Below are 24,189 nucleotides of genomic sequence, written 5' to 3' on the forward strand. Positions count from 1 at the left end.
GAAGATAAAGAAAACATAACTAACACATAATCTTCTAGGTAATAATTCATTCCACCAAAACCAATAGCTGAACATTTTAAAATGAGGTTGTAATATTATATAATCTAGAAAATCATTCACAAAAGTAAATCTAAGAGTGCTTTCTCTGGATTCAAGTCCTGATATCACTTGCCATCAGTTTTAAATACTCAAATATGTATCAGTTGTGCTTAAATGAACTAAGCTTTAATCCAAATTATTTGGGATGGAACTATGCGAATTTTTTTAATCCAAGCTTATATATAGGTGCTTTTGGTGGTCCACATTGCATGTAATTAAATCATGTTAGTGTCCCTTCTCTCAACTTTTCGACAATACATGCCACTGTCACCTTTCTACAAATGCACTCTCTTTTTTTTTATCCTGTCCATCATTGTATTTCCACATCCATCTTAATAGCCTCATTTTTACCATACTAATCTTGTGAATATATTGTTTTTTCACCACACACATTTCATGCAAATATATTGGCTATAAAAGTAGAGAGAGGTTAAAACTTGCAAAAAAAAAAAAAAAGAAGAAGAAATTGTTGATATAAAACATAAAACAAGGAAAAGAAGATGAATGAATTACCAGCATAGTCCTACAGCAGTTTGAAGTCATGCACTCCATATAACAAGAAAAAATGGTGATGATTTAAAAGGTACTTACCAACAGTAAAGCCACTGTAAACACATCAGAATGCTATCTATGGGCTTTGGCCAGTGAAGCCACAAAACAGAAATGTAATATTCCAATTTCCAAGTGTTTTGTCATACTAGCATAGCAATTTAATCATTTGACCACATTTGTATCAGCAACAACAAAAGAAGAAGAATCCAAGTTAAGAGGAAAGTCACAGCATGTATAGGGGCTTGAACAAGCAAACATTATAGATGTGCCAAAGCAAGACACAGAGAATCACAATTTATAATTTTTTTACTAAAACCATTTGTGCTATAGAAGTGACTCAAGGAAATTTATAATAAATATGGGAATCTAAAACACATTAGTTCCAAATCTTAGCCTCAATAACATTATGATCTTTGCAGAGGAGGAACTAAAAGTGATGTTTTTCCTCCAGTAGCAGCATGTGAGCAGGATGACTGTATGAACCACCATTATCCAATGAATATGATTATAAACTGAAACACATGTATTATAAAGAAGCAAGAACAAGCATACACAAGAAAACAAACATTCAACAAAAAGGCAAATATAACCTATTCAAAGTTTTTCTTCCATCCAAGATCATATCGCCATTTAGGATCAGTTTTCTTCTCATATGCCTGGAAAAAGAAAATCGAGAAAGAAAGAGTTTTATATGAAACAGTAGCTCAAACCTTGTTCCTAACATGTGGGAGAGAAAGGTAACCATATATAGCAGAAGGCATCACCTCAATGGCGGTTGTATTTGCTAGTACTAATGAAATGTGCATAATCAAGAAGTGCCCATAACACTCAATGCAAATGATAAGTTCAATACTGAAATAGTTGAACAATAACAATAAGGATACAAAATTAACTCAAACCATAATATCACATACAAGTTTCTGTCCAACTCACCAAATATAATAAAAGTGGCAACAAAGGTTCCCGGCGTTCCAGATATTTCACCCCATTATGTAAAAAATGCTATAAATAACCGCAATAATGATAAAGTAACAAGAGTTGTCTCAAGAAATGTGTAAACCTGAATCAGAAAATAAACAAAAGAAAGGAATCCCATAGATGTTAAATTAGCAGTGTGTTTCAATAGAAAAATAATTTTGGAGAGAGCTGCATACAACCTAAATAATATGCATGTCCACATACCAAGCAAAATTGCCTTTTTGTCTAAATTGAAAGAAGAAAAGGGGAAGAGAGTTGGCGTTGCTTTTGGGGGATTTTGGGGGAACTAGCCCAATAACTTAAATGGAATAAGCATATCCACATGGTTGAAAAGCTTGACCAAGTCAAGGGTTTCACCAAACCCATACCTCATTACAAAGCTTTTAACCATGTTTAGGACATCTATTTTCTTTATATGTATGCAGAAAGTAAATTTTCAGCTAAAAAGAGAAAAATAATACATTCAGTTGACCCCAGCTAATTTGAGATCAAGACACTGAGACTTAATTTACTTATGTAACATAAACCGCAAACAAGCAGCATAAAGAATCCATCTAGTTCAAAATCATTCATATCCATGCCATTCTAGCATATGGATTAACATAACTAAGTTTTGAAAAATAATTAACATACCTACAAAAGAAGGAAATACTTGTAGTTCATGGCCCGACACAGTTGACAACCCAAACACAATGATGGTCATTTTCGATATACATCTCCCACCTGGAAGAAATTAACAAATAAGCAACATTTAATTAGAAAATACACAGCAATAGGCTTTCCTTGAAAGAACTCCATGTAAAGAACTTACTGTAGAAAGAGATGATTCTCCTTAATTTCAATTAATCTGTATATGGATATATATATATACTATTGATTCCTTTAATTGTGTTCTACTAAAAGGAAGAAATCCTAAATAGGAATACAGAATATACAGAGAAATAATATAGTAATTGACTTTCCATAATACTCCCTCTCAAGTTAGAGCATAGATGTTATTCATGTCCAACTTACTACAAATGTAGTTAATCCTAGCTTCATTCAGAGTTTTTGTGAAAATATCTCCTAACTGCTCTCCAGTTTTGATGTGTCCTGTTGAGATGATCTGTTGTTAAATCTTTTCACGAACAAAGTGACAATCAATCTCAATATGTTTGGTCCGCTCATGAAACACTGAATTAGAAGCAATATGGAAAGCAGCTTGATTATCACACCACAATTTTGCAAGCAGGGAGGTCTTAAAACCTGTCTCATCTAGTAATTTAAGTATCCGCATTACCTCACATACTCATTGTGCCATGGCTCTGTATTCCGATTCAACACTAGATCGAGAAACTACACTCTGCTTCTTGCTTTTCCAAGACACTAAATTTTCTCCAACAAAACGCAATATCCAGTAGTTTACCTCCTGTCAACTTTAGATCCAGCCCAGTCGGCATCTGAAAAACATTCAACATTCAAATGCCCATGATTACCATATAACAAACCTCTTCCTGGAGCGCCCTTTAGATAACACAAGATTTGTCCCAAGGCTTCCCAATGAGTAACAGTTGGGGAAGATATAAACTGACTTACCACACTAACGGCATAAGCAATATCAGGACGAGTGACTGTAACGTAGTTCAATTTTCGTACCAATCTCCTGTATCTCTTTGGATCTTCAAACAACTCACTATCCCCTGCTAACAGTTGTAAATTTGGAGTCATTGGTGCACTGCAAGGCTTGGCACCTAATTTTCCTATATCTGTCAATAGATCGAGGACATAATTTCTTTAAGACAAGAAAATACCCTTCTTACTTCTCATAACTTCAATACCCAAGAAATATTTTAACAAGCCCAAGTATTTGGTCTAAAACTGGGTTTGGAGGAAGGTTTTAAGAAATGAAATACTTGCAGAGTCACTCCCAGTGATGACAATGTCATCCACATAGACTACCAGGAGAATTAGGCCTGTGACACCCCTTACCCGTCTATAGTATAGCCGAGTAAGATATGTCACACAGTGTATTGGAACACCCTATTTTATCTCAATCATTTTTATTCTTCCTTAATTTATTTTTATCAAAGTTATGAAGTACAATATATTTCATTTAAGTCATTTATTGAAATTAAAATTTATTTGAGGTTTCGCAAATTTATAGAAAATCCGACAGAGTACCGGCTAAAAATGGATAAAACAGTTCTTCGGAACCTGTGAAAAATACTTCCAAAATTTTCTATCAATCCCAAACTCCATTTCATCAACAAAAGCTCAATATTTCTCAAATATATTCCCATTTCTCAGTCATTCATTTCATATGATATTCGTATAAAAGTCATAAATAAATATTTACTTTTTCAGTCATAAACATAATTTCCACTATTTACATTGACAACAAAATGCATTACATGAGTTTCAATTTCACATGAGAAAGTAAAAGTTAATTACAAAATATCCAAAATGAAAGCTAGTGTCCTACCAATGCACTGACGTCGATGAGGTGACACGGACACTATGCAGAGCTGCAGAAGGTCTCACCCAGTCTGTGGTCTACTGGGCTCTCGGTCGATCTCTCCAGAACCTACGCGTGGCAAGAGCAACGCGCTAAGCAATAATGCTTAGTGGTGCCAATAATAAAATAAAAAGAAATAACAGAAAATAAATATACAGCGCATGTTTTGATATCTTATGCAGACAATTTTTCGATCATTATTGGTAATCTTATTTATTTGTATTTGTTATATTTATAATTTCATTAAATTTATCCACTTCCATTTTTAGTTGCCCAAGTAACCTATACTGGGTGACTGGACTGGATAAACGAGTAAACTAGCACTAGGTATCAAGTACCTCGGGCCGTCACACCATCGGTCACATATGTATCTCCCGGTGTGCAACAGAACAGCTAATAAGCTGTAATAATATTAGGCACAAGGTCAAGTATCATCACAATGTCAGAATGGCTAAAAGCCATGAAATCACAGAATGGCATAATGCCATGTGCGATCGCTAATCGAACCTATTGGCATGCCAACCTATCCAAACCAATCTTACTAGATGTACTAGGGCATGTTACACTTTTAAACTGTACAATTCTTGAAATTTAAGTTTAGGTGTTACTATTTATTTCATTAGTCAACTAAAATGTTGACTTTTGCATAGACAATAGGTACATTAGTTCTAATACTCCCAACATACCACATTTTGCATTCTAAAATTGTTGGTATTGGTTGCCAATACCATTTCTAAGCTTAGTGTTAGTTATTCAAAATTTTCAGATTTCAAGCCTCATATTTACTGTTCCATTGGTCATTTGTACAGTAAGAATTTGGCAAAATTGTCTTCACGAAAGTTGTTTCTTATTTTGTCTAGTTACATTTCCTTTTTTGAATCACTCCATTTAGAGTTTTGTAACTTAAGTTATGGCCTAAACACCATAACTGGCCGGATTAGACAGAATTCAAAATTCTGGGTAAAACTGGTTTTGCCAGATTTTGTAACCTAAGTTTGGTTGGAAATTTGACTAAGTTATGGTCAGAATTTGGATTTGTGTTCTTCATGAAAGTTGTAGGTCTATGTTTCAGCTTTCTAGTAGTAAAATTTCAGGTCAATTGGACCTTTCTACACTGAGTTATGACAAAATGAATAAACACTGTTCATTTGGTCATTTTGCCCAGGTAGAATGCAGGTCATCCGGATTAGGGCAATTTTTAGGTCAACTTAGTTTGGTTTTTTGGCAAGGTTTCTGTACCAAAGTTGTGCCATTATGTGTCTAGTTTCATGTCCAATTGGCCTTGCACCAATTGAACCTTTACAATTACATTTATAACTGCCCAAACCTGCTGGACTCATGCTCAGTCCTGCAGGTCAGCCAAGGCAGCTTACCCATACACAAATGTCAAGCCTCAATTTACTTCATTATCATACACATTCAAATGGCCACTAATTGACCATTACAAGGTTAATGAACCATCACATAAGCAAACCCTAGAATTGTTCAAGTGTCCAATTTTTTTTCATTTCTCACATGCACAATTCTTGCATTTCATTTACTCAATTATGTTCAATCCCTCATCCACTACCAAAGGCTGCTCATAACCATTTTTCTACCAAGCAAAATCATCAAACCCTAGCTGCCAAAATTGTAGGGTGCACACACACACATGTTTATTTTATTTTCTTACCTTTCTTACACAATTCATGCCCTTAAACATGAATTAAAGCAAAAAGAACTAAGATTGGACACTAACCTTGAATGGAGCAGAATTTCAAACCAATTAAACTTGCTCTTTCCTTCCTCTTTTGGCTGCCTAGAGGATGTTCAAGTTGCTAGGTTAATTTTTTATGAAGCTAGGTAAGGGTTGCAAGTGAGATTTGGTGAGGTTAGGAGCTTGGGTGAGCTTTCATGGAGGAAATGGCTATGGGAGAAGAGGGAGACGGCTGGTCTTTAGTTTGGTGAAGAAACAGATTATTTTTTTCTTTTTTTGGTGTTATTTATCTTCTTTTATTACTTACTTAAGTGATGCTTTAATGTGATTGGTGGAAATTCCTTTAAATGACATCATATGATGTCAAAATGGACATTAAATCTCATTTTCTTTTCTTTTCTTCTCTACTCATTTTCAATTTAATTTTTAGCAATATTTATTTACATTTTATGTTATAATAATTATTTACTTAAATGGACAAGTCGGCCAAAAATCATATCTGAAGACAAAATGACCAAAATGCCCTCCGTTTGGCTTATTGAGCTAAAATTGTTTGTACCGATTGAAAATTTTTTCTAAGTATTTTCTTGGCATTCTAATGCCATAGGAACCTCAATGACCCTTCTCTGGAGTCCCAAAAATTATTTTATGAATTTTCCCCCGGGTTTAGGGCTCCTAGTTGCGAGAACCGCAACTTCTCACTGGGTTACCCATCACTAGGGCACCGGCTTATTTAACTTGGTTGTATTTTATTTCTAAAATTTTTTCTAAATTTTTCTTATTAATATTTGAGTTAATTATGGTTCCTCACTTTAGTTTAAATATTTTTCCCGGCGTTCTAACTGTTCGGACCGACATTGGTCACCGGAACAGCGGAATGTACAGAGTTGCTACAGGGAGGGTGTTACAAGGCCAGCCTCAGATTGTCTATAAAATACTGAGTGATCACACTTATTCTTTTGCATACCAAATTCCTGTATTGCTTCACTGAATCTCCCAAACCAAGCCTTAGGACTTTGTTTCAAGCTATAAAAAGACTTCCGAAACCTACACACTTTACCCAACTCCCCCTGAGCAACAAACCCAGGTGGTTGCTCCATATACACCTCATCTTGAAGATCACCATGAAGGAAAGCATTCTTGATATCCAATTGGTGCAGGGGCCAATCATATGTAACTGCTAAAGAGATAAACAAGCGAACAGAAGTAAGTTTAGCTACAGGAGAAAAAGTGTCAGAGTAATCAACCCCATATGTCTGAGCATATCCTTTTACCACAAGGCGTGCTTTTAACCTAGCCACAGAATCATCAGGATTCACATTTACTTTAAATACCCATTTGCAACCAACAGCTTTCTTACCAGTGGGCAAAGGCAACAGTTCCCATGTACCATTAGCATCTAAAGCCTCTATTTCCTCTTTCATAGCAGCACACCAGCTAGGATGAGACAGTGTCTCACCAACAGTATTAGAAATAGGAACAGAGTCTAAAGAAGTAACAAAACATCGAGAACAAGAAGACAATTGATTATAAGAAACCAAAGAAGAAACAAGGTAAGTGCATGAACGCTTACCTTTACGAAGAGCAATGGGTAAGTCTAGGTCAGAATCATGATCAGTATGAGGTACAGGATCTCCCAACGAAGTAGCTGGTGGAGGATCTGAGTTAGGATCTCCAATCTCCTGGAATAAACATGAACAACGGGAGGTCGAGTAGGTCTAGAGACAGAAGGAACAGGCTGTGGGAGAGGACTAGACATTGGTTGGACAGTATATATTAAGAGATCATCCTTCTCTCCCTGACTCTTATGCACAGATGATTGAGGAAAGAATGGAGTGGACTAAAAAAATGTGACATCTGCAGAAACAAGATAACCATTAAGAGTAGGAGAGAAACAGTGGTACCCTTTTTGGAGCTGGGAGTACCCAAGAAAGACACATTTAAGAGACTTCGGATCCAATTTAGTAACCTATGGACGAACATCACGCACAAAACAGGCACAACAAAAAATACGGGGTTCAACAGGGAACAAAGATTTTATAGGAAACAAAGCAGTATAAGGAATATCCCTATTAAGGACAGAAGATGGCATACGATTGATCAAAAAATATGCCATAAAAACTGCATCCGCCCAAAAGTGCTTAGGAACTATCATATGAAAAAGAAGAGCACGAGCTACCTCAAGAAGATGCTAATTTTTTCTTTCAGTCACACCATTTTGGGATGGGGTATCAACACAGGAAGACTGATGAAGAATGTCATTTTGTGTCAATTGTGCTGAAAAATATTTTTTGACATTATCACTTCTTAATATGCGCACAGAAATATTAAATTAAGTTTTGATTTCATTATAAAAGGCACAAAAGATAGAAAACAACTCAGAACGATTCTTCATTAAATATAACCATGTAACATGAGAGTAATCATCAACAAAAGTAATAAAATAATGAAATCCAATTTTAGAAGTAACAGAATAAGGACTCCAAACATTAGAATGAATGAACTCAAAAGGAGATAAAGCCCGTTTATTGACTCTAGACACAGAAGGCAAACGATGATATTTTGCAAACTGACACGACTCACATTCTAGTACTGATAAAGACTGAAGCTGAGGACACAGCTTCTTCATGGTAGACAAAGAAGAATAGCCTAATCTATAATGAGCTTCAAGAGGTGTTAAGGTATTGGAGTAAATAAGCGACCGCGGTATATGATTTTCCAGAATGTAGAGACCACCTGACTCACGTCCTCTACCAATAATTTACTTCGTCATAAGATCCTGAAACAAACACTGATCAGAAAAAAAGGAAACAAAATAATTTAAGGTACGAGTAAGTTTACTAACAGAAAGTAGATTAAAAGAGAATTTTGGTAGACACAAAACAGATGACAAAGAAATTGACGAAGTCGGGTTCGCAGTTTCAGAACCCATGACACAAGAAGTAGAACCATCAGCTAAAGTAACAGTAGAAGAAATGAGATTAGACTGAAAAGAAGATAGAAGACTAGAATTACCCATCATGCAGTGTTATCAAAGCGGCGGCGCCGGGAAGCGCCCGAGCGGCGGCGCCAGAGAAGCGCCGAGCGGCGGCGCCCCTCTATCGCCTCGACTGGAACGCCTGGCTCGGCTTGGAGGAGGCGACGCCTTCAGCCGGAGAGGCGAGAGGCGACGCCTCTTCACAGCAACGGTAAGTGTTTTTTTTTTTTAATTTTAAATTAAAAATTCAATAAACTTATCTGCGTACCTGATGATGCAGCCATTCCACCAGCAGAGACACTTTTCTCCTCAACCTCACGAAGACGCTTTTCTCCTCAACGGCTCAACCTCGACTTCACGACGACAACAGGTACGCTCTCTCTCTCTCTCTCTCTTCTTCTTCTTCTTCTTCTTCTTCTTCTTCTTCTGCCGCTTCGATCTCTCTCTCTCTTACGTCCCGTTCTTCTTTTTTTTTTTTTTTCCCTCTCCACCTCTGTTCGATCTCTCTCTCAGGTCCCTTTTTTTTTTTCTTTCCTGCTGCGCTGCTTGCCACTGCTCTGTTCGATAGCTCTGACGTTCCTTTTTTTTTTTTTTCTCTCCCTCTCCACTTTTCTTCTACTGCTGCTCTCCTCTGTTTCGATCTCACTTTTCTTATACTGCACGTCCCTTTCCTGTCCCTTTCCTGCTGCTCTGTTTTTTATTTTTTTATTTTTTTTTCTCTCCCTCTCCACTTTTCTTCTACTGCTGCTCTCCTCTGTTTCGATCTCACTTTTCTTCTACTGCACGTCCCTTTCCTGCTGCTCTGTTTTTTATTTTTTTATTTTTTATTTTTTTTCCTCTCCTCTCCTTCTTCTTTCAGCAGTCCCTTTTTATTTTTTCTTTTTTTTCCTTCTCCTCCTTTTAATTAATTAGTTATTATTTATTTATTTATTTATTTATTTATTTATTTTATTTTTGTTAATTAATTATTTAAATTTTATGGGTATTGATAAATTGATTATTTTACTTTGTATTCTTGTTTAATTAGTTGATTAATTAATATGGGTATTGTTGATTTGTTGGTATTCAGTTTAATTTTTATTTGTTATTCTTATTAATTTGATTAGTTTTACTTTTTACCTTGTTAATTAGACATTATTTATTAATTAATTATTTATTTTATATAGGTATTATTAATTTATTGTTAATTTAATTTTTTATCTTTTTATTATTGTTAATTAATTGTTTAATTTATATGGGTATTGTCACGACCCAGGGATGGGGTTGGGACGTGCTTGTTCAACCAGCTACGCACTGGGGTGGAAACTTCGTGTCCCACATCGGAAACGGGAAGAAAAGATTTGGGCCATATATGTGGGAGTCTTCCTCACCTGGTCAGCGCGCTTTTGGGAATGAAACCTCCCAAGGGACAAATCCGTGAGGCCCATGGGCCAAAGCGGACAATACTAACTAGAGAAGGATCGGGCTGTTACAATTTGGTATCAGAGCTGGACTCCCTCTAGTACGGTGTGTGGTGCGAGGACGCACCAGGCGGAAGCTGGTGGGCTTGTCACGACCTAGGGATGGGGTTGGGACGTGCTTGTTCAACCAGCTACGCACTGGGGTGGAAACTTCGTGTCCCACATCGGAAACGGGAAGAAAAGATTTGGGCCATATATGTGGGAGTCTTCCTCACCTGGTCCCAAGGGACAAATCCGTGAGGCCCATGGGCCAAAGCGGACAATACTAACTGGAGAAGGATCGGGCTGTTACAGGTATTGTTAATTTATTATTAATTAGTTTACCTTTTACTTGTTATTATTGTTAATTAGTTTTAATTTGATTAATTTTACTTTTTTCTTGTTAATTAGATATTAGATGTTTATTTTATATGGGTATTATTAATTTATTGTTAATTTGATTATTTTTCTTTTTGTTCTTAGTAAGTAATTGTGTAATTTATATGGACATTATTACTTTGTTGTTAATTAGTTTACTTTTTACTTCTTATCATTGTTAATTAGTTGTTAGATTAATTAGTTTTACTTTTTTTCTTGTTAATTAGACATTAGTTGTTTATTTTATATGGTATTATTAATTTATTATTAATTTGATGATTTTACTTTTTGTTCTTATTAATTAATTGTTTAATTTATATAGGCATTGTTAATTTATGATTTTACTTTTTGTTCTTATTAATTAATTGTTTAATTTATATGGGCATTGTTAATTTGTTGTTAATTAGTTTACTGTTTTACTTTTTACTTATTATTCTTGTTAATTACTTATTTAATTTATATTGGATATTGTTAATTTGTTTTTAATTAATTTATTTTTTTATTCTTGTTAATTTTTTTGTTAGATTATAAATGGGTGATAAGAATAATACATCTGGATCTTCTGCTAGTAGTAGAAGAATGGACCCAGGATGGGCACATGTAATTCAAGTTAGTGAAAACAATACCAATGATCTTCAATGCATGTACTGTATGAAAGTTTATAAAGGAGGAATTAATAGAATCAAGCAACATCTTGCTGGAGGTTACAAAAATGTAATTCGGTGTCCAAAATGTCCAGAAGATGTAAGGAATCAAATGCAGGAATTCATTGCTAAAAAAAGAGAGCAAAAATCAATTATGAATATGGAAAGACCACCTGAATTTGATGATGTTGAAGTACTGGAATTAGATGAAAATGAGGAAGAGGAAGAGTTGATGCAAGAAATTGGTAGTGAAAGAAGAAGGCAAGCACTGGAAGTTACAGGTACTAGTGCTTTTAAAAAACCAAAAGTTTTACCACCACAAAGTAGTAGAGGGCCTATTGACTGTTATTTTTCCCCTAGACCTGCTGTTTTGGGAAAAAATATGAGTACCATTGATGAAAATATTCCAGCTAAAAAGGAGTTAAGGGAGCGTGCTTGTGTTGCCATAGCACGATGGATGTATGATGTGGGAATAGCTTTTAATGCTGTGAATTATGATAGCTTTGGGAAATGATTCGAGCAATTGGAAATTATGGGAAAGAAATGAAACGTCCAAGTTTTCATGAGGTTAGAGTTCGGTTACTTAACAAAGAAGTGCAAATCATAAATGATCTTCTCGAGTCTCATAAAGAAGAATGGGAAAATTATGGATGTACATTGATGTGTGATGGATGGACGGATAGAAAAGGGAGAACCTTGATTAATTTCTTGGCTAATAGTCCAAAGGGAAGTGTATTTATTAAATCAGTTGATGCAAGTGATGAATCAAAGACAGCGGCATTGTTGGCTAGTTTGATTGAGAAAGAATTGATGGAAATTGGTCCTGAAAAAGTAGTTCAAGTTGTTACAGATAATGCATCAAATAATGTTGCAGCAGGTAAAATTTTTATTTAATTTTTTATATTACTAAAAAAAATATCATTTTATTTTTATTATTAATGGAATGAATATTTCTACTTATTTATGACAGGGAGAATATTGGAAGCAAATTTTTCTCATCTATACTGGACTCCATGTGCAGCTCATTGTATAGATTTGATGTTAGAGGATATCTTTAAGATCCGTGTTTTCAAAGAAACATTCCGCAAAGCTGTTGAGCTTACTGGTTTCACATATGGCTCTTCAGGAGTTCTAAATATGTTGCGGAAGTTTACTAATGGAGTAGAATTGCTAAGGCCAGGGCAAACTAGATTTGCTACTGCTTTTATTACACTGGGAAGGATTCATCTTCAGAAAGCCAACATTAGAAAAATGTTTACTTCGGAAAGTTGGACAACTAGTAAATGGGCTAAAGAGGTGAAAGGCAAAAAGTGTGAAAGGACGGTTTTGAGTCCTGCCTTCTGGAATCATGTTGTTTATGCTCTTAAGGTTTTCGGTCCTCTTGTTCGTGTGCTTCGACTTGTTGATAATGAAAAAAAACCAGCTATGGGATATATTTATAAAGCCATGGATAGGGCTAAAGAAGCCATTGCCAACTCACCCAATGGTAATGAAGAGAAATACAAGAGCATTTTTGAGATTATTGATGCGAGATGGTCGCTTCAATTGCATCGTCCTTTGCATGCTGCTGGATACTTTTTGAATCCTGAATTTTTTTATCCAAATAAGATGAGAATTGAATCTGATGAAGAGGTCAATACAGGATTGCTTTCATGCATTCATAAAATGGAAAAAAAATTCAGCAAAAGTTGATATGATTCTTGATGAAATTGAGAAATACAAGGCAGCTACAGGGACCTTTGGTTTTCCTTCAGCTATTAGAGGAAGAACAACCAAATCTCCAGGTTATTAATTTAATTCTTATTAATTTTTCATTTTGCTCATTTATTAATTTATATCATGAATTTAACAATCATTGGTTCTATATTTTAATTGCTGCTTGGTGGAAAACATATGGTTCTTCAACTCCAAACCTACAAAAGTTTACTGTAAAGGTTCTGAGTCTCACATGTAGTGCAAGTGGTTGCGAAAGAAATTGGAGTGTATTTGAGCATGTAAGTGTTATATATATATAGATTTCTTAATTTGTTATTTTATCTTGAGCCTTTTGAGTTTGAAGTTTAACTTATTTGTTACTGTAAAATAAATGACAGCTTCATAGTAAGAAAAGAAATCGGCTATTTCAAGAACGCTTGGACAATTTGGTATATGTGAAGTACAATAGAGCGTTGCTACGTCGACACACTTTTAGGGATATCACAACACCTATTGATTTGGCAAATATTGATGAGAGTAATGAATGGTTGCTTGGTGAATTAGAAAAATGTGATGGGGATGATGATGATGATAATTCTCTTGTTTTCATGAATGACGTATTGACCTAGGGTGATGTTGGTAGAGCAGCTGGAGTTTCTGAATCTCGTTATGAATCGAGATCGACTGCAAGATCAACACCACCAGTTGAAACTCCATCATTTCGAAGGCCTCGTGCAATGACAGGTGCATCCTCTTCGCAAGTTGATGATGATGAAGAGGAGGAAGAATTTGTGATGGCCGTTGTTGAAAATGAAGATGATTTTGGAAATCTTGATGATGAGTAGTTTTAGTTATAAGTTTTTTATGTACTTATTGCATTTTGTTTATTATGACTTACAACTTATTTTTATGTATTAATGTCTGAACTTCTATAATTTATATTTTCTATTATGTGACTTATGACTTATTTCTAATTTTTTATTTATTATGTATAATTTTATAGCGTCACTTTTATCATATACATCTGCTGAAAATTCAGGTATGAACTATTTCTTTTTTTAACATTTCTTATTATTATGTGTGTTTTTACTTATGCTATATATTTTAATTTTACAGTCTCATACTTTCACTTGTATCTTATACTTAAGCTGGAAATACAGGTATGCACTATTTTCAATTTCTCTTATTTTAGATATAAACATAGTGTAAATCATATTTTTTTTCTTTTTAATATGTTTTTTTACTTATCAACTATTTAAAAGTATATATATATATATATATATATATATATATATATATATATATATAATTTAAACAATTAAGATTATGGCGCCTCGCTTCAAAAAGGCCCTCGCCTCGCCTCTCGCCTCTCGCCTAAGGCAATAGAATACTCTATCGCCTTAGTGTCGCCTTTCGCCTTGATAACACTGCCGTCATGTGATCTGTCGCACCAGAATCAATAACCCATTTGGATGAGGAAGAAACAAGGCATGTAGTGAATTTACCTGACTTAGCGATAACAGTGACAGGGGAACTGGTAGGCTTTAGAGATGCCTGATACTGGGAAAACTGTGCAAAATCCTCTGCAGATACCAAAACAGTTTTCTCAGAGGAAGATACTGTAGAATTCTCTGCTGCCATATTTACCATCTGTGATCGCTGATTTTTCCTCTAAAGTTGCGAATAATTATATTTTGTATGGCTAGGCTCATGGCAATAATAACAAATGACTCCTCATGACTCCTCTTGAGTCCTAATTAGAACGAGCCTCCCCATTATGCTGATTATCTCTGTTGCCTGTAATTTCTTCTCTACTTCCTCTTCTATTACCCTGTTGTCCATTTGGATTACGGCTAATAAGAGCACTACTGGCAGGCTATGAAGATTGAGTACTCTCTGTACGAAGGACCCATGTGAACTTATCATGCAAAGAGGAAATCTCAGAACTGGAGAGAATCTGAGATTTAGCAGTCTCATACTCTGAAGAAAGGCCTGCAAGAAAACTCATAACAGCCAGTTGCTCCCGTTAAGCATGCTGAACTTTCACATCAGGATTAAAAGGTAACAATACATTAAGTTCTTCATATACCAATTTAAAATCCATAAAATAAGCCGTGAGAGACTTATCCTTTTTCTCAGCACGGTAGAATGCCTTACAAATATCATAAATACGGGAGATATTCCCTTTACCAGAATACAAAAAATCTAAGTAATCCATCAATTCTTTAATAAATTCACAGTGATTAATTAAACTAATTACCTCATTGTGAATAGAGTTTCGAAGCTGCAAAAACAACCGAGCATCCTCCCTTAGTCAAGTTTGCCGTGTATCATCAGTAGGTGGATCTTTAATAAGGTGATCATCATTATCAATACTACGCAAATAGATCCTAACAGTCTTACTCCACTTCAGGTAATTCGAACCATTAAGTTTGTATTCCGTGATCTTAGTCATCATCGGAATCACATCAGAAATAACATTCTTATTGTCTGCCATTTGTTGAGACAAAGAAAACTAACCGAAACGCTAATCCAAAGTGCTTACAGCCGCAAAATAACCCAAAATCACAAATCAAGCAAATACCGAAAGAGAATCTGAGAGCCAAACCTCAGAAGTTCTTTAATGGTGTACTGGACCAGGTAACAGTACACAATGGTGGAATGAGGGGGTTAAGGCGACACCGGCGATGCTGATCGGAGTCAAAACGACTGGCAGATGCGCCTCCATGCACCAGCAAGTGAAGAAACGGCGAGAACTTGAGTTGGACGCGTGAGCCTCACGCATTTGGATTCCGACGACCGGATCAGAGGGGACGACCAGTCGGCGGCCAAGGACTCTCCTGAGCTGGGTGGTGAGAACAAATAGTCACCCTAGATAGATGACCTAGGGTAACAGTGGGTTTCAGTCCAGAAAAAGACGGAAAAGAAATTACAGATTTAGATTTCTTAATGAGCCAGCTCTGATACCATGTAGAAAGAGACTATTCTCCTTAATTTCAATTAATCTGTACAAGGGTATATATATACAATTGATTCCTTTAATTGTGTTCTACTAATAGGAAGAAATCTTAAATAGGATTACAGAATATACAGAGAAATAATATAGTAATTGACTTTCCATAACACTTACAAACAGAACAGTGATGACATCTAGGTGGTTTAAACTGGTTGCACTTTCGACAAAATCACATTCTTTGGTTAGCTAGCTCACCAATCACAAATGACTGGTTTAAACCTAAATTTGCACTACCATTATCTACACCTATCAATGGATCTGCATCACTTCTGTCCTCATCTATCGATGGCCTCCAACTTGGTGGGACACCACCGGGATCCGTTAGAACAGTAGTAAAGTAGCTCCATAATAGCATCACCAACTACATAATGGAAATAAAATAACAAAAATTCAGCATAATAGATTTATTTTTGTGATCGTCAAGCATCATTATTTCTTTGTAGAGTGTTATCATGTTCTCCAAATACCTTCACCTATATCATCCAACTTCTGGTGGATGACATGGCATCTACCCATCGCATACAGATGGAAGACGTCATATACATCATATACTTGGTAACTTGTCACATCAGTCAACAGCTAATCTAGGCACTGGGTGAGCCTTTCTACAATGGTAAGATTAGTCCTTTGTAACCAAAAGGTCACGAGTTCAAGTAGTAGAAACAACTTTTTTACACTAAAAAGAAGAAAAAAAGAGAGGAGGTAGGAGAAAGGTTGAATATAATAGATGACCCTCTCATGATCCTTGCAAGTAAGAAGCCTTGTGCCCTGGGGACATCTTTTTGTTTGTTATCATTTTCCTTTATTCATTTTGTTAAACATAAGAGAATCAAATTCTGTTAAATCCTATAAAACCTAATTTTTCCCAAATAATCTAATCAATCACATACAAATTACTCAACTCAACTCAACTCAACTCAACTCAACTAAGTCATGGTTTATGTCAAACTCCATTTGCTATGAATATTATGTTCTCTTTTAATTTCAGTTCTTGATTAAAAAGATTTTCTCATTAGAAACTCTTTTCTGAATAAATCTATCTGTCCTGGCCAGGAACTTTAAACATCAATAACAATTAAATGAACATAGGATTTTATCTTTAATTACTTAGAGGAACAGATTCCATCTTGATCAACACCTACCTCCATATATAACTAGTAAGAGCCAACACATGCCCATATACCCATACATAGTACAAGTATGAAAGCAGTATCAAACTCAAACTACTTATATACAAGATAATTGTGCTATCTCAGGTCTAAAGATTATATGCACTGATATGATTTATGACAAAACATTGACAAGAGTAAACTCCATGTGCTTGTCATAAGTGTCACTGGTTCGGCCTACTTATCATTTATAAGTGCCTATCATGTTTGTTATATGGCATGAGACTCACCATTCCATCTTATTTATATCTCATATAAATAACTTGGGAACAAACATGAATACAATCTTTCTGGATAAGTCATGTCCTTATTATGAAGTATCCTCGATTGTGAACCTATTTATGATACTTTGTGCTAGAAATATTGTTACTCATATTCTTAACAACTAAAGAATAATATTTCTAACAAAATATCAATGGACCTTTTTTATTACACATAAATATATTATGTAAACGGAAAAGTGAAAATGCCTTTTATTAATAAAAATATGTACAAGATACATACTAAATGATATGCTCTAGGGCATACTACTAACAATCTCCCACTAGCACTAGAGCCATTCATTACAATATCTTAGACCTATCTTCTCAAGATGTCGGTCTTACTGAGTCTGTGACATAGGCTTAGTGAATGGATCAGCTGGATTTTCACCGATGCTATTTTTCGCATGGCTACATCGCCGCCCAACTATTTCTCCGATAATGTGGTAACGCCTTTCTATGTGTTTGGATTTTGGTGAGACCTTGGTTCCTTAGCTTGTATGATCGCTCCATTATTGTCACGGTGTTGTGGAACCGCCGACTCAATGGAAGGAACTACTGTAAGTTACTCACGAACTTCTTTATCCAAACAGACTTCCTTTGCGATCTCGATGCAAGAATATACTCACCTCTATAGTGGAATCTGCAATGTGCTCGCTTGGAACTCTTCCAATTGACTACACCCCCATTACAAATGAACACATATCCAGAGGTAGACTTTCTATCATCGATATCTGATTGGAAATCAGAATCAGTATAACCATCCAATTGCAAGTCTCCACCTCCATAAATCAAGAATAAATCCTTAGTTATTCTCAAGTACTTAAGGATATTCTTGATAGCTATCCAGTGTTCCAAACCTGGATTGGATTGATACCTGCTAGTCAAACTAACAGCATATGCGATATCCGGCCTAGTACACAACACTGCATACATTAAACTTCCAATAGCCGAAGCATATGGAATCCTGGCCATCTTATCTCTTTCTTTAGGTGTCTTTGGAGACATCTCTTTAGAAAGATGGATACCATGTCTCACTAGTAACAATCCTCTCTTGGAATCAAGCATGTTAAACCTCTTTAACACCTTTTCCAAGTATAGACTTTGAGATAAATCAATTATTCTTTTTGCTCTATCTCTATAGATGCGAATCCCAAGAATATAGGTTGCCTCCCCTAAGTCTTTCATGGAGAATGTATTTGACAACCATACCTTTATAGTCGTTAACATACCTGTGTCATTACCTATCAACAGTATGTCATCCACATATAAGACAAGAAAAGTGATAGCACTGTCACTAACCTTCTTATATACACATGGCTCATCCTCATTTTTGATAAAACTAAAGGATTTAATGGCTTCATCAAAACGGATGTTCCAACTCCTCGAAGCTTGTTTCAACCCATAAATGGATCGCTTTAACTTGCATACCTTGGAACCATCTTGGGATTCAAAACCCCTAGGTTGTTCCATGAAAATGTTTTCTTTAATGTATCCATTAAGAAAAGCTGTTTTGACATCCATCTGCCAAATCTCATAATCATAGTATGCAGCTATTGCTAATAAAATCCTAATTGATTTAAGCATGGCAACAGGCGAGAAAGTCTCCTCATATTCGATTCCTTGCCTTTGGCGAAACCCTTTCGCTACTAGCCTTGCCTTATAGGTCTCTACCTTTCCATCAGAACCAATTTTCTTCTTGAAAACCCATTTGTTCCCTATAGGTATAATACCTTCAGGTGGGTCAACAAGATCCCAAACTTGATTCTTATACATGGAATCAATTTCAGATTTCATAGCATCAATCCATTTTGAAAAGTCTATATCTGATATAGCTTCTTCATAGGTAAGTGGATCATCTCCATGATCTACTTCTTCATGAGTAGATAACTCTTGTTCTTCTTCATGAAGAAAACCATATCTTACTGGTGGATGAGATACCCTGGTTGTTCTACGAGGAACAGCTGTAGATGTTTCATCAACGGGTATAGATTGACTAGATGGATCTATATCCATCTGATCTGTTGGTTGGTCAGAATTCTCCAATTCTAACTCTATTTGCCTTCCTTTGCCTCCTTCTTGAACAAACTGTTGTTCAAGAAATGTGGCATCTCTACTTATCACAAACCTTTGTGAAGTAGGCAAATGAAAATAATATCCAAAACTATCTTTTGGATATCCAAAAAATCGACCTTTTTCTGATCTGGTCTCCAATTTATCAGTGTTCAACTTTTTGATATAAGCTGGACAACCCCAAATCTTAACATGCTTAAGACTTGGTTTTCTTCCATGCCATATCTCATAAGGTGTGAAAGAAACTGATTTTGATGGAATCCTATTCAGAATATACAAAGCTGATTCTAATGCAAATCTCCAAAAGAAGATTGGCATATCAGTATAGCTCATCATACTACGTACCATATCCAATAGGGTACGATTTCTCCTTTTAGATACACCATTCAGCTCTGGCGTTCCTAGAGGAGTCAGCTGAGAAACAATGCCATGCTCTCTCAAGTATTCATCAAATTCAGTACTCAAATATTCACCTCCACGATCTGATCGAAGAGCTTTAATACTCTTTCCTGTTTGATTTTCTACTTCAGATTTAAATTCCTTAAACTTTTCAAAGGATTCATATTTGTATTTCATCAAATACAAATACTCAAACCTTGATTTATCATCAGTAAAGGTAATAAAATAATGAAAACCCCCTCCAGCCATTTCTTTAAATGGACCACATACATCACTATGTATTAGCTCCAAAATATTTTTAGCTTTTAGCCCTTGTCCAACAAAGGGTGATCTAGTCATTTTGCCCTGAAGGCAAGATTCACAAGTTGGAGTAGGCTCAGAGCCCAATGAGGATAGAATCCCCAATTTCTCCAGTTTTGCAATCCTATCTTCTGCAACATGACATAACCTTAAGTGCCAAATATATTTTGAACTTGAGTTAGTTTTCACCATGGCATTGCATTCTTTTAGATCACTTGCATTCAATTTGTGTTTGTCATTATTATCCAAATAATAAAGACCATCATTCATATAACCCGAACCAACATATTTATTTCTAAAAAAAATATTGCAAACATCATTTGTGAACTGAAATTCATAGCCATTTCTAGTCAACCTAGATATAGAAATGATGTTCTTAAAAGCATCAGGTACATATAAAATATTATCCAAACACAAAACATGTCCAAACATGTAAAAAGATTTAGATCCTATGGCTAAAGCTTCAACAATTGAACCATTGCTAATCCGGACTCTAATATCTTGAGAGCATCGCTACTCTTGTTTGCTAGTTCCTGCATATCATTAGAAATGTGAGAATCGGCACGATATCTAAAACCCAAGCTGTAGATGAACTATGAGTATCATCAGAATCTAAATAACAAGATATGGACATACCTTCCGAAGGTGTATCCTTCTTGTCCTTCAGAGAAGCAAGATACTCTGGGTAGTTCCTTTTCCAGTGCCCATCCTTTTGGCAGTGGAAACACTTTCCTTTGCCTCCATCAGCTTTAGTCTTCCTTTTCTGTTTAGCTATTTTCTTGGAAGGACCAGGAATCTGAGGTTTCTTTTTCTTATTACCCTTATTCTTGTTGGACTTTCTAGCAGAAGAAGATGCAACCAAAGCTACCTCTTTTCCTTTATTGCCTAGCATATTCTTTTGGGCAATAATCAGCATGTTGAGTAAACCAGCTAAGTTGCATTCCTGTTTAGTCATATGGAAATTTGTCACAAAATTCCCAAAAGACTCAGGAAGGGACTGAAGGATTAAATCCGTCTGTAGTTAGAAATCCATGTTGAAGTCAAGATGTTCCAACTGCTCAATCAACCGAATCATCTTGTGGACATGATCCCCAACATTCTGTCCCTCAGACATCCTCATACGGAATAGCTGTCTAGATATCTCATACCTAACATTCCTGCTGTGCTCACCATACAACTCTTGTAGGTGAAAGAGGATCTCACTCGCACTCTGCATGTTCTCATGTTGCTTCTGTAACTCATTACTCATGGAAGCAAGCATGTAACACTTAGCTCTCATATCATGCTCCTTCCACTTGTCCAAAGTTTCATGTTCCTCTTGTGTGGCCTCTGGAGGTAAGGGACCAGGAACATTTGAATCTAGAACATATCCTATATGTTCAAGGTTTAGGACAAGTTTCAAATTTCTTAGCCAATCAGACAGATTAGGTCCTGTCAACCTATTGTGATCAAGTATGCTTGCAAGGATATTGGATAGTGGTGGTTGTTTTGTGCTCATTTTTATCAAAAAATTAACTGCAGAAAATAACCAGATTAATTAGTAAATGTATCATGTAATTAACCAAAATGATTATGGTCTTTTAATCAAATTGGTCCTCCCACTAACTTAGTGAATCCTACACTTCCAAAGTAGAAAACGGAAATCCTAGTTGGATGGATTTCTAGTGGATGATTGAATTCTTATAATTCTATTGATCATCCTCAGGTACATCCATTATTGGAATTACAATAAACTATAAGTGAGTAACTCATTGCCCATCACATCTCATGTGAGGTTCAATCCTTTACCTAGCCCCTAATGCTCAAAATCTTAGGTACATCCATTATTGACTTATCTTGCATTAGTTAAGTTGATCCCATTGAGCCAGTAATTATGTAAATAATTTTAATGTCCTCAGGTACATCCAATATTGGCCACCAAACCATTTACATATTTACAACATCTCATGCTTAACAATTATTCTTAAGAAAATCTCTTAAATTAATTGCATCTCATGCAACTATTTAAAATTTCTTAAAATAATTGCCCCAATGGAGGGCCTATGTTATAATTACTTTAATTATAGCATTTCCAACTTAATCATTTGTTTGAAAGATTTTATGGTCATTCTAATTACTATTAAGGTCTCACTTTGCACATTATCCAATTAGCATGCATATATCATATAATAGCATACATTCCCATACATCTCATGCATTCATGAATAAGCAATAAATATGGTATGATCATGGACTTTCTAAGGGATTCAATTCTGAGCCACCAAGAATTGAATCAGGGCATTCCTAGGTGCATTTCATTCATTCATTCATTCATTTTACAAGAGTTGCTGAAGGAGTACATAATCAACACTTGATCTTGAATTCCTCCCACTGGTCCCACCAATGCTCTTGACCTCCTTAAACTTCTTGCAATCTAATATTACATAGTAATCCTTGGCATACCAAGGCGAATTTACAAGAACTTAAATAAATGAAATTACAACCCAAAAATTATTACAAACTTAATAATACATACCCAAAATAAATTAAAATAAATTAATTAATTTACAATCCCAAAGAAACATAAAAGAAATAAATCCAATCACATTGGTCTTTTATAGTCCATGATCATCCATCATGCATATCACTATTTAACAATTAAATAAAACATACATACTTAAATTAAATTGAATATCTCATATTCACCTTAAAAATCCAGATTTGAATATGATTCAAATAAATTTAAAAATTCAGATTTGAATCTCATTCAAACAAATTTAAAAATTCAGATTTGAATCACATTCAAATAACTTTAAAAATTCATATTTGAATCACATTCAAACATTTTTTAAAAAAATCAGATTTGAATCACATTCAAACATTTTTTAAAAAATCATATCTGAATTTTATTCAATCAATTTTAAAAAATCAGATTTAAATATGATTCAAACAACTGTAAAAATTCAGATTTGAATCACATTCAAACAACTTTTAAAATTCAGATTTGAATCACATTCAAACAATTTTTAAAATTCTGATTTGAATCATAATTTAATTGTGTGATTAAAAATCCTAATTAAACATTTTAATTAGTCATATGATGAACCTTTCATCATGCAACAATTGCAGAATTTAATAACAACCATGCGCACCATGATCTTCCCAAGCCATGCGCACCATGTTGGAGTTCATCAAGCATGCCGCCACACCTCTTGATCCAACCAGCAATGGATCAATCATCTCATGATCAAATCACACAACTAAATCATATAATCAACAATCTAAATGGCAAATATAGTGGCTATGATACCAATTGAAGGAACGGAAGCGTGAAAAACACAAGTTTATACCATTGAATTCAAAAATTTTCACCTAGGGTCACATGCATCATGCAAGATTTATTTTTATCTATTTGATTTGAAAGATAAACAACATATTAAAACTCTTTTAATATGTTTTTGGATCTGTATTTGCCATTTAAGATTTTAAAATTAATCAGATTAATTTTAGAACCCTAGATTAAATCAAGAACAATTACACTAACCTCTTGATGCACTGCAGTGTGTCTGCGCCTTTGAGATTCGTCTTCAGGACACCAGATGTTGTCCCTCTAGCTTGTCCACACCAAGAACACCTATGGCAGCCCTTGAACAGCTTCGAAAGTTTTTTCTATTAATTATAAATTCAAGTTCTGCCTTTTAAGAGATTAGAGATGTAAACAGGACACTAGAAACAATTTCTAGTATTCTTAATTCAAGAGATTGATGGCTAATCTCTTTGAATTGATGAGAGATGAAGAAGAATAGATGAAAAGCCTCAAAGTGGCGTGACAAAGGAGAGGAGTGGCTGCTGGTAGCTTTTTCTTTTCATAACAACACTTAAATAGCTAGGTAACACATTAAACTCTTGCCACATGTCACCCTTTGATTAGCTCTAGGTTTAAGTGACCCAATCACACTGTGCCAAGTGTCAAACCTATATTTAATCTTGATTTTAATCATCTTATATGATTAAAAAAACATTTGGCAAGCTTATGTGTAA

General features: G+C 35.1%; 1 protein-coding gene, 1 long non-coding RNA gene and 1 pseudogene across 2 annotated transcripts; 1 reads left to right on the forward strand and 2 right to left on the reverse strand.

Annotated features, from left to right (window-relative positions):
• Nucleotides 1-24,189, reverse strand: part of LOC110644949 (probable protein S-acyltransferase 14) — a 29,114-nt pseudogene that overhangs the window by 560 nt on the left and 4,365 nt on the right.
• Nucleotides 2,359-9,266, reverse strand: LOC131183231 (uncharacterized). The gene is made up of 3 exons (XR_009151360.1): nucleotides 9,065-9,266; nucleotides 4,091-4,192; nucleotides 2,359-3,068 (listed from the first exon to the last, which is right to left on the reverse strand). It is a non-coding gene; the product is annotated as an uncharacterized LOC131183231 (long non-coding RNA).
• LOC131183230 (uncharacterized) lies at nucleotides 11,688-12,996 on the forward strand. Its single transcript, XM_058153596.1, has 2 exons — nucleotides 11,688-12,134; nucleotides 12,228-12,996. The coding sequence occupies exons 1-2, from the start codon at nucleotides 11,768-11,770 to the stop codon at nucleotides 12,947-12,949; spliced, it is 1,089 nt and encodes a 362-aa protein (XP_058009579.1). The 5' UTR covers nucleotides 11,688-11,767; the 3' UTR covers nucleotides 12,950-12,996.

Source organism: Hevea brasiliensis, chromosome 9 (genome assembly GCF_030052815.1).
Source record: "Hevea brasiliensis isolate MT/VB/25A 57/8 chromosome 9, ASM3005281v1, whole genome shotgun sequence".
In the NCBI taxonomy this organism is placed as follows: Eukaryota; Viridiplantae; Streptophyta; class Magnoliopsida; order Malpighiales; family Euphorbiaceae; genus Hevea; species Hevea brasiliensis.